The sequence below is a fragment of the Tympanuchus pallidicinctus genome, unplaced genomic scaffold (assembly GCF_026119805.1).
Source record: "Tympanuchus pallidicinctus isolate F22 unplaced genomic scaffold, pur_lepc_1.0 scaffold8, whole genome shotgun sequence".
NCBI classification, from domain to species: Eukaryota; Metazoa; Chordata; class Aves; order Galliformes; family Phasianidae; genus Tympanuchus; species Tympanuchus pallidicinctus.
Window position 1 is genome coordinate 13044005 of NW_026294802.1, and position 10123 is coordinate 13054127.

General features: G+C 45.6%; 2 protein-coding genes across 3 annotated transcripts; one reads left to right on the forward strand and one right to left on the reverse strand.

Moving 5' to 3' along the window:
* Nucleotides 1–63: 63 nt before the first annotated feature.
* On the reverse strand, nucleotides 64–7076 carry TST (thiosulfate sulfurtransferase). The gene is made up of 2 exons (XM_052668750.1): nucleotides 6458–7076; nucleotides 64–548 (listed from the first exon to the last, which is right to left on the reverse strand). The coding sequence occupies exons 1-2, from the start codon at nucleotides 7041–7043 to the stop codon at nucleotides 250–252; spliced, it is 885 nt and encodes a 294-aa protein (XP_052524710.1). The 5' UTR covers nucleotides 7044–7076; the 3' UTR covers nucleotides 64–249.
* Nucleotides 7077–7150: 74 nt separating this feature from the next.
* Nucleotides 7151–10010, forward strand: MPST (mercaptopyruvate sulfurtransferase). Of its 2 annotated transcripts, none has more exons than XM_052668747.1 (3): nucleotides 7151–7272; nucleotides 7862–8495; nucleotides 9055–10010. In XM_052668747.1, the coding sequence occupies exons 2-3, from the start codon at nucleotides 7901–7903 to the stop codon at nucleotides 9351–9353; spliced, it is 894 nt and encodes a 297-aa protein (XP_052524707.1). In that variant the 5' UTR covers nucleotides 7151–7272; nucleotides 7862–7900; the 3' UTR covers nucleotides 9354–10010. The 2 variants fall into 2 exon arrangements, with proteins under 2 accessions (XP_052524707.1, XP_052524706.1); XM_052668746.1 differs by lacking the exon at nucleotides 7151–7272 and adding an exon at nucleotides 7305–7664.
* The last annotated feature ends 113 nt before the right edge of the window (nucleotides 10011–10123 follow it).

A 10123-nucleotide genomic window follows, 5' to 3' on the forward strand; every position in this document is an offset into this window, starting at 1 on the left:
TTTCCCACCCAGCACAAAGAAGTCAGGGGCAACAGAAAATAATTGGAGACGTTCATAAGTGCATTATTTTAGAAATAGATTTTATTTCATTGCGAGAAACTGCAAGCTGTGATAGAAAACTACTGATCATTCCGTGAAAAATGGACAAAATAAAATCAGCATGATTTTTTTTTTCTCTCTCTTTTTTCTACCTCTTCCCTTTCCTTTCTGTACCCTGGGCTACAGACAGCCTAAGGAACAACTCTCCCTCTAGCCCTTGCTGCGCTTCCCCTCAGTGACCTTGTACTGAGGTGGGGCACGGTGGAACCACTCGGACCAGGAGCCATCATAAACTGCCACATCAGGCTTGCCACAAAGGTAGGCTGCCAAGGCAATGTGACATGCAGTGACACCTTTGCGGCATGTGGCAGTCAGTGGCTTTGAGAGATCCACTTTCTTCTCACGGAACATCTGCTGAATCTCCTCAACACTCTTCTCGTGGCCGCTTTCTGTTAGGAATGTTGAGAAGGGCATGTTCACAGCACCAGGGATGTGACCGGATTCCAGCCCTGCAAGAGCAAACAAGAAGAAAAAATATGAGCAAGGAGTCATTAATGTGGGTTAATCAGGGATACCTGCAAAAGAGACACTAAAGAGACATCGCCGCAGATACTCCCCAAGGTGCTCAGTTGTTTCAGGTGGTGATGGAGGTGCAAAACAGTTTGCGACTAAAAAGAGGGCAAACATTATTTAACTTGGCTGAAGTTATTTAGAAAAATGTTTCCCCCCGAAAGCAATAGGAGGTAGGAATCTGAAAGCCTTGGCAGCTCTAAATATGACAAGAATCAAAGAGCCATGACAGGAAAGATCCTAGCAAAGGTATTATGCACACCTGCATAAAGAGAAACACAGCAGTATATTTCTGACCTTCCTTAAGTATGCCAGCATCACGTAGGGACACAGCATTCCTGTGTCACATTAAAATCATGCTTCAGAAAAATAAAGCAACCTTAAAGTGATAGACTGATGACTGATAGGACAGATATACCAGGGCAACAGAGCCAGAGGAGTAAGAATTTAAAGTTTCTATCACCTTTTATCTACCTCATGGATGAAATCAGTGTGAGTTCAACTGGTAACACTAACCAGTTAAGCTGAAACTTACATCTCAAGAACAAGTTCTCCAGAGAGATGCACGTACACAAATAAAATGGATGAGATTTTCATCACATCCTTGAAAGTCTCACCATAGGTTTAATTGAAGTCTATTACATTCAACTCAAGTTTTTCCACAAACTCTGAGAAGCTTTAGATGAAGCCCTGTCAAAGCAGGAAACACTAAGTATTACCTTGAATGGCTCCTTGCTAGGTTTGAATTTCTAACAAGATAGCCCTGGGAAAGTTGCAAAAATGGTAATCTTTCATTTATAGCTTTCCACTTCCCTAAGGCATTAGAGTAGCTGATCTCAGGAGATGGGAAGAGATTGGAGCAGGGAATCTTTGTTGTAGCCAAAAGATTGAAGTAACATTTGGTCATAGACTAGTATCACCATAATGATGCTGCAGTTTCATCACTCATGCAAAATGATGTCATGACATGATAGGACATCCCACAAGGAAACAGGATTATAAGGTCCTGTTAAAGAGAGGATTTTTGCTCAGCTGGGCAAAACTAGGAGCTTATAGACAGCCAAAGCTCTCTAGAGAACCTCTAGACAGCAAAATCTCTCACTGTTCAAGATGGACCCACTTGATTCATCCTGAGCGTTGTACAAATCTGACACTGCTGCACCAACACAGATAAGTCTGTGATAATAACTGCAGCCTCATATCATCCTAGGGCTCTGGGGAAGTAGTCGAAGGTCAAGAATTCCTGGGGGCGGAACAAGAGAGACAGTCCTTGCTCAAAGAGGCTTTCTGGGTCACTGATTCAGTTTGTAGCTGTTCCAGGTCTAATGATCACAATATGTATGTTTGCATTCTCTTATTGGAGACTGCAGTCTTACATTCACCACCTTTAAACACATATTTGGTTAGGAGTAAGGCATCAAGAACTCTCATTTTAGAGTATTTAGGCTGATATCTGCAGCGAGATTCAAGTTTGTCAGAGTCAGAAAGAGCAGTGCTCAGGCTGTGCAAGGGAAAGTGGGGGAATCTGTAGAAACAGCACTTACTCCTGTGTGTGGGCACTCGGCTGAACAAAGTAGCTGACACTGCACTATCACAGCTCCTTGAACTGCTGAACAAGTGCTCTTGAGTGGCTGAGGAAGTTTTACCAGCTCCCTCTCTTCTAGCTCCCTCCCTTGGGCATCAAACAGTACTTGTGTTACTTGCCTTCTTCTCAGATCGAGATAATAATGGTCCCCTTAACCTTATGTCCAAAGCATCAGTGAGACTCAAATGGATCAAATCTGCTTTGAAGCTGCTTCCAATAGCTGGAAGAAAGGATCAAACATTACATCCATGCACGCGCGTTTCCTTTTCTCTTACTTTGCAAATCGATTTTGTTGTCAAATAAATTGAGCCCTTAGTTAAAGTGCAAATTTGTGAAGGTATTTTATTCAATTCTGCCGTCACTTCACATACTTTCTTGAAAAGTTTTTTGAAACCATTACAGTCTACTGATGTTACATTATTAGAGCAACAGCTACATAGGCCATTCTGTACCCCTACCCTAAGTAAAAAGACAAGCTTTGCCAGTGTTTCTCTCCTTTAAAACCATGTTCTGATGTGATCTTATTAAATGTCTCATTTCGTTAAGCTGCAATGTCACATGACTGATTTTTGACTTCTGTTTGGGACAGAAATTATCTGCCTCACAGATTTGAGCACATGGACATCTTTTGGTTATATACTCCATTTAAAAATGATCATTTCTGCCTCTCTCCCCTTTGTTACCCCTCACACTACTCTATAATAGACAATATCCTTGGTGGTAAAAAAAACAAAAATGACAATAGGAAACACTATATCAAAATACTATGCATGTACAAGAAAACCCAAACATCCAGACAACCAAAAAATCCAACAGACAGCTCCAGTATAATTCTGAAGAAAGTACACAGTCTTTCACCCAGAACCCCTGCTAACTGCATAGCAACCTTATTTACTCTCTCTCTCCTTGTTCTCTTTTTATTCACTTTGCTCCAGCAGTTTTTGTTGTTTTAATTTCCTTTGCCAAGACTCTCTCACTCAGCTTGGCTTCTGGCAATTCTTCCTCACACTTTGTAACCTGCAATATGTTATCTTCTTCACTGTTTAATCCCCTTTTCCACATCTGTTAGGTTCTTTGCTTAAACCTCTCTTTTTTATTGGCTATTTATCTAGCTAAGAGTACAGTTCCTTCTCTCCAGACTTTCCCTTTGTGACAAAAGCTCCAAATGGAATTTCCTCTGGGCAAAAAGATTAAAGATGTGCCTTGTTCACATTTAACTCCCTGTGGTCCTGGAGCTAGCAGAGTACAAATAGCTGTTCCCTTCAAAACCCCCTCTGTTTTCAAATAGACCATTCTATTCTATATTCTACTAATGATTACATCTGACCTAATGTGAACTCACTGGAAAGAAACGTTCAGTCCTGGCCTGATACATCCTTGTAGCCAGATCAATAAGTCTTTGCCATTAGTGTCAAAACACTGTGCATGTACAGGGCCAGAAGAGTTGACTTGAAGAATTGGCATGATGCTCATTGTGGCATCTGATGTTTGTCAGTCCAGTCAAAGGATGGACACTTTTGCCTGTAAGCTCCTGTAGAATGAAACAGACTTTGGATGTCTCCATCTCCATGTTGTGCCTCAGGTACTACTTCATGGACAACGTAGAGTCAGTGTGCATTACACTACAGACTCCTCTTGGAGAAGAGAGGGGTGTAGTAGTAACATCTCATTCTCCCTCCCACTGCCACTGAACACTCAAGCTAAGCAAGAGCTTTGTTTCGGAGATCTGAGAGCTTGAAAATGAGCAGAACCCAAAGAGTAGTGTATGTCCATGGGAGACAGGGACACAGAGGAGCCCAGGAACACAGCACTACGTAGGGTCATTTAACCACTGATCAGCTGTAGATGCACACCACGTACCAATGCAAGAGCTTCTTTTTCATCCAAAGCAATACTTGTATTTAAAACCCATGGCATTCAGCTTAAAGATACGTCATTTATCTTTCCCTACCCTGGCAATTGCTGTAAACCTCTACCAGGAACTAAAAATGAAGCATGTATCATGGCTTATTTCAAGCATTACAGAGACCTAAGTCCTAGCAAGGTAACGGTTATATAAGAATAAAATAGGGGCAGTTGATTCCTACCACAAGGAGCTGAAAAAATTAAACAGACAAAAGAGTCAGCTGAAATTAGCCTCTTCTGGAGATGGAGTTCATGGAACTGGAGAGATTAATGGACTTAATTAGGAAGTCAAGAGCTGAGGCAATAATTAAACTGAAATCACCTGAGAACACATTAAGTTCCTTAACCTCAAGACCATTCTTCTTTTCTAAATTGCAGGCTACGTTTCTTCTCCCTGATTGAATGACCCCTGTAATTAATCAGCATTGATTTCAAATTGCTCTTTTAGGTATAAGCGCTACCTTTTACCTACCACTGGTTGCAACACAGCTATTGGCTAGCTTGGCTCAGAAAGTTGACGAGCTCTTGCAGAATGAGCAGCTGCAGATGGAGTGCTTACCCTGCTGGATCTGCTGTGAGAAGCAGAACTGGACTACCACAAATAAACTGTTTCATGCTGACTCACTTCAAAGGAAAAATCTGTTTCCAAGACGCTGTCAGGGGCTGCAGAATTTGTCATCCGGTGACAACTCCCACTTTGGGAAAGAGAATATGAAATCCATCACCACCACCAGCAAAGAATGCTTTATTCATGTTTTGAGGTTAAAATTACATCTTCACTTTGATGGGCTGTAGTAGGCAAGAAAACAGAATGAGCAATAAGCCTAACTACCTTCTCTCTCTGCGACAGCCTACTCTGTTACTCCCGTTAACTCTCTGACCTTCCACAGCACCTAGCAGAGGTGAAGCATGTTTGGGGTTCACCACAGACACTTAGGCATTTAGTATCCAAAGAGTAGCTGCAATAAAGAATTGGACTGACTCCTTAGCAGGATCTCTCGCGATATGACAGAGGAGAGATTTAGACTGTAGTTTTCTGTAGTTTTCTACAGTAAGGATAGTAAAGCACTGGAACAGCTTGCCCAGAGAGATGGTGGATGTCTTATCCAGGGTGATATCCCTGGAGGGACTCTGAGCACCCTGACTGAGCTGTAGGCATCCCTGTTCATTGCAGTTGGATCAAATGGCCTATAGGAGTCCCTTCCAACTCAAATGATTCTGATTTTATGTGTGCATAGCCATTACAGCCAAAAAGTTTTGGGGTTTGGTCGTGGGAATTTATTTCAGGATGAGACCCTCTGAGCGTAGGACACAATGTCCCACTCAATGGCTGTAAAGCACACACAATGAAACTAGTCTGAAAGCCCACCTGCAATGCAGAAGCACAGCACAGCCATTGGACCTTGCAATCTTGTTTCACATCCACTCCTGTGGAGCATACTGTAGCTCCAACCAAACTACTGTTGCTGAGTTTTTCAACTCCACTTTTAAAGCCATTTGAGTGATTCTGATTTTAGGAGAAGTTATTTTGCAATATACCACGGTTTACATTACACAGTACAGGCCTCCTTTAGGAACCAACTCAAATTTCATTCCAGGCACGCTGCTGCACCAGCTGTCCCCACTGCACAGTATTTCTTCCACCTCTATTGCTTGTGTGTCCAGTGATTGAGGTAACAAAATCAATTTTAATTTCTGTTATTTGCATCTAAAAAGAGACAGGGTGATAGCACAGAATATCCCAAGTAGGAAGGCACCCACAAGGATCACCGAATTCAGCTGTTGCCTCTATGTCTAGGATGTGTTTGGGGCTTTCCCTTCTTGTTAGATTTATGGCAGAGAGCAGAAGCACAATGATTACAATCAGAAGTTCTCTATTTGTTGGGAATCAGAGCAATAAGGAAAATGTCTCTTGAGTAACAGCACTGCCTGAAACAAACTGGGCTTTCACTAGTGCATTCATTAATGCGAGAAGTGCCTGGATTAATACCGTTAGTTTGTGCGCATCTGTCAGTACTAGATTAAGCTCTAAAGAAACCGATGAAAGCCCTCATCTCCCATTCTGCATTGTCCCATGTGCCTGACTATCTTCTGCAGGGTGTGGGGAGGAGCATTCTGGAGCCAACTGACTGCAGACTTCTGGGTGTTTTCCATTCCCTTTTCTGCTATTTTCTCCTGCAGCTTTACAACGAATTACAAGAAAAAGCATTCCGTGAGAGTGTTGGAATCCAAGTGCTCAAACACGGATCCCTTAAGGTAAATCCATGAGTTGGGTTGAGGCACACCTGCTGGCTGGGAGCTGTTCCACCACCAACGCTCATCCTGCAACAACGCAGGGAGCAGTTCCCTCTACTTTACCTTGGTCCAGCTCAGTGCCCTGAAACCGGCCCGCAGGGCGGGAATCCACCATCTGGAACTTCTTGGACCCCACATTCTCCATCATCTCCTCGAAGGTCTTTACCAGGGTCTTGTCCAGCTTGGCCTTAAAGACTGCCGGTGCGGGCTGGCTGAGCTCCGCCGTCACGGGATGGCCCTCCTTCACCCAGTTCTTGAAGCCACCGTTCAGCACGGAGACCTCGCGGTGCCCAAAGACCCGGAACATCCACCAGGCGCGGGGGGCATAGAAGGTGCCCAGCTCGTCACCGTCATACACCACCACGTGGGTGTCGTTGCCGACCCCCAGGCGCCCCACGTAGTCGGCGAAGTGGGCCTCGCTCGGCAGCATGAAATCATACGGGGAGGACTTATCCCGGCACTCCTCGATGTCGAAGAAGGACGCGCCGGGAATGTGCCTCTCCCTGAACTCCTGCCGGGCGTTGCGCTCTTGCGGAGGATACCAGGAGGCATCCAGCACCCGCAGCCCGGCCCCGACCCTACCGGCCCGCACAGCCTCGGACAGCCACTTGGCGCTGACCAGCGCGCGGCCAAACGCCTGCGCCGCCATCTCAAAGCACCGAGGCCGAAGACCGAAGCGGCGACGGCCGCGATGGGCCGGGCCGCGGGCGGGGCGCGGCCAATCAGCCCGCGCGGGAGGGGCGAGGCCCATCCCTCCACAACACGCACAAAATGGCGGCACAGGGGCGGTCGGAACCGCCCCGCTGGGAGGGGCCCGGCTCCCGCCCCCCGAAGCGGTATAGGCCACGGCTGTCGGGGAGCTGCTCGGCAGAGGCGAGGTACAGGGCCTTGTGCGTTCACAGTCTGTGCGCGGGGTGCTCGGGGCGGTTGGCAGCAGGGCAATAGTTGCTGCGGGCTGAGCCTCCCGCGGCACAGGACCCATCTCCTCGGGGTCCTGGGGCTGCCTTGCTCCCTTGGTGCTATCAGTGCTGGGTGTGAAGGGCCCAGGGCATAGCTGCCCTGCTTGGTGCAAGGCTTAGGTTGAGCTCTGTGAGACACTTTATCCTCAGGGCTGGAGCGTTGTGCCAAGAGAAGTTCAGGTTGGATATTAAGAAAAATTTCCTCTCCATAAGAGCACAGTGCTGCAGTGGCACAGGCTGCCCAGGCAGGTGGTGCAGTCACCGTCCCTGGAGGTGTTCCAAAGCTGTGTGGAAGTGGCGCTGAGAACATGGTCAGTGAGCATGGTGGGGATGGGCTGGAGGTTGGACTGGGTGACCATAGAGGTCTTTTTCAGCCTTAGTGATTCTTTGATTGTAAATTTACCACTGGAGGCTTAGCTAGCATTTCAATGCATACACAGGGCTTTGGTACCTAAGTATGTCTTTTTGTGAGGCTGGCCTCTAATATGTAGCTTTCTTGCTTTTGCAGGCAGGTTTCTCAGGTAGTCTCAGCCAGGATTTGGGAGCGATGTCGCAACAACTCCTCTACCGCGCTCTGGTCTCTGCAAAATGGCTTTCAGAAGCTATCAAGTCCAAGCAAACTGGACAGGCTTTGAAGGTTGTGGATGCATCCTGGTATTTGCCAAAGATGAAGCGTGACCCAAAACAGGAGTTTGAGGAGCGCCATATCCCTGGTGCAGTTTTCTTTGACATTGACCAGTGCAGTGATCGTACTTCACCTTACGATCACATGATGCCCAAGGCCGATGAGTTTGCAGAGTATGTGGGGAAGCTGGGTGTGGGGAATGATTCCCATGTTGTGGTGTATGATGGCAGCGACCAAGGACTCTTCTCAGCACCACGGGTGTGGTGGATGTTCCGTGTCTTTGGACATGAAGCAGTTTCCCTTCTAGATGGTGGCCTGAAGAACTGGCTGCGAGAGGGATTTCCGGTGAGCTCTGGGAAAACCCAGGTAGCTCCAACTGATTTCCATGCCACTTTAGACAAGTGCATGGTGAAAACTTATGAGGACATCTTAGATAACTTGGATTCCCATCGTTTCCAAGTCGTGGATGCGCGTGTTGAAGGACGGTTCCGGGGAGTAGAGCCAGAACCCCGAGATGGTAATGTGCCTGCACAGATACTGGCATAGTAAGCCAGTGGGTAGTAGGGAGACTTAATGTGTTCTGAATTTGACTCCTGTAAAGGTAGGGATGGGAAATGTTATTTTCCTTTATGGGTAGTACTTGAAACAATGTATTCACTCTTTCTCTTTGCCCTTTGGCTGCTGCTGTTTGAAAAACTCTGGAGTGGGGAAGCTATGGTTTATTTGTTGGTTTTGTTTTTGTTTTTCTTGAAGGGCTGGGATGAGATAAACAGTTTTCATACACCTCAAAGATGTATTTTGATCTCTCCATGTACTAGTGCTCCTCTTCCATCAGAAGCGAAGTGGAAGTGCTACTACAGACAGTCTGCAGTGTGGGTTGCTCTGATGGAGGAAAGATGTGGAGGGGGTTGAGAGGAAGAACAGAACTTTAGAGAAAATTACTGTTATATTTTTTGTTTAAACAAAATACATTTAACAGTAAATACCCCTTGTGAAATACAGAAATACAGAATTTTTGCAGTAGAATCCTCCCGAACAGTAGAAGTTAATTCCTATGTGTACTGCTTTTCTTTCAGGAATTGAGCCTGGTCATATCCCTGGCTCCCTGAACATTCCCTTCACCAGTTTCCTCACGGAGTCTGGATTAGAGAAGACCCCAGAGCAGATCAGAAATCTGTTCCAAGAGAAGAAAGTGGACCTCTCGAAGCCTCTGGTAGCTACATGTGGCTCTGGGGTCACTGCCTGCCACGTGGCTCTGGGGGCATACCTCTGTGGCAAGCCAGATGTTGCTGTGTATGATGGGGCCTGGGTGGAATGGTACATGAGGGCGCAGCCTGAAAATATTATTTCTGAGGGAAAGGGGAAGACTGTGTAATGAGCTGCTTCATCTCTTAGTCATACAGATACTCTGCCTTGAAACTGGATTTGGGAAAAAGATGAGTTTATATCTTCCTGGTTAAGTGTCATAAGGTGAAGGTGTTAGGGAGCACATATTGGCACATGGTGCTTTGCACTTTTGCCTTCTCTGACTCTTTAGGAGCATAAAGATGACCTGACCAGCCTGCTCTAGGTGACCATGCATGAGCAGGTGGGTTGTCCAAGATGATCTCCAGAGCTCTCTTTCAACCTCAACTGTTCTGTTGATCTGTGACAACTTTGTGGTTTCACATGGAGAGAGCACTGATGGCACTGTGGGAATGTTACTGTGTCAAGCCAAGCTTATGACTCAAGACATTCACCATGTTTAGTCACAGGATGGTAATATTTGTGTATGTGCCTCATGGTCTTACTCTCTGCCTTTGTCCTAGAAGCCAGCCAGACACATCAGGACTGTTTTGGGTGAAAAGCCCAGGGGAAAAGAAAAATAAAGTTTTTAAAGGAGGAAGTGTGGCTTCCAAGTCGACACTCACCAAGGTTAGAGATTTAGCTTGCATTTCTTGTATTTGGAGTTTTAAATGTAATGTGTATATTTAGCCAATTTTGTATCCCCATTGCTTGAAATTCCCCCCTTTAAAAAAAAAAAGAATAAAAATCTGGAATTTAATAAAAAGCAAATAAACATTTGTTTCAAGGTCTTTCTGCTGAATGGTGCTTATCTAAGTGTTGCTTGGATGAATTCTTTCCAAGAAATTGTCTAGATTATTT

What these genes read in the sequence shown, in the direction of transcription:
- TST (XM_052668750.1), bottom strand. Translation starts at nt 7,043, where the DNA reads ATGGCGGCGCAGGCGTTTGGCCGCGCGCTGGTCAGCGCCAAGTGGCTG. An exon ending in GGGCACTGAGCTGGACCAAG is followed by an intron (nt 549 to 6,457) that starts GTAAAGTAGAGG and finishes TTGCTCTTGCAG; the next exon opens with GGCTGGAATCCGGTCACATC.
- MPST (XM_052668746.1), top strand. An exon ending in AGAGCCAGAACCCCGAGATG is followed by an intron (nt 8,496 to 9,054) that starts GTAATGTGCCTG and finishes CTTTTCTTTCAG; the next exon opens with GAATTGAGCCTGGTCATATC.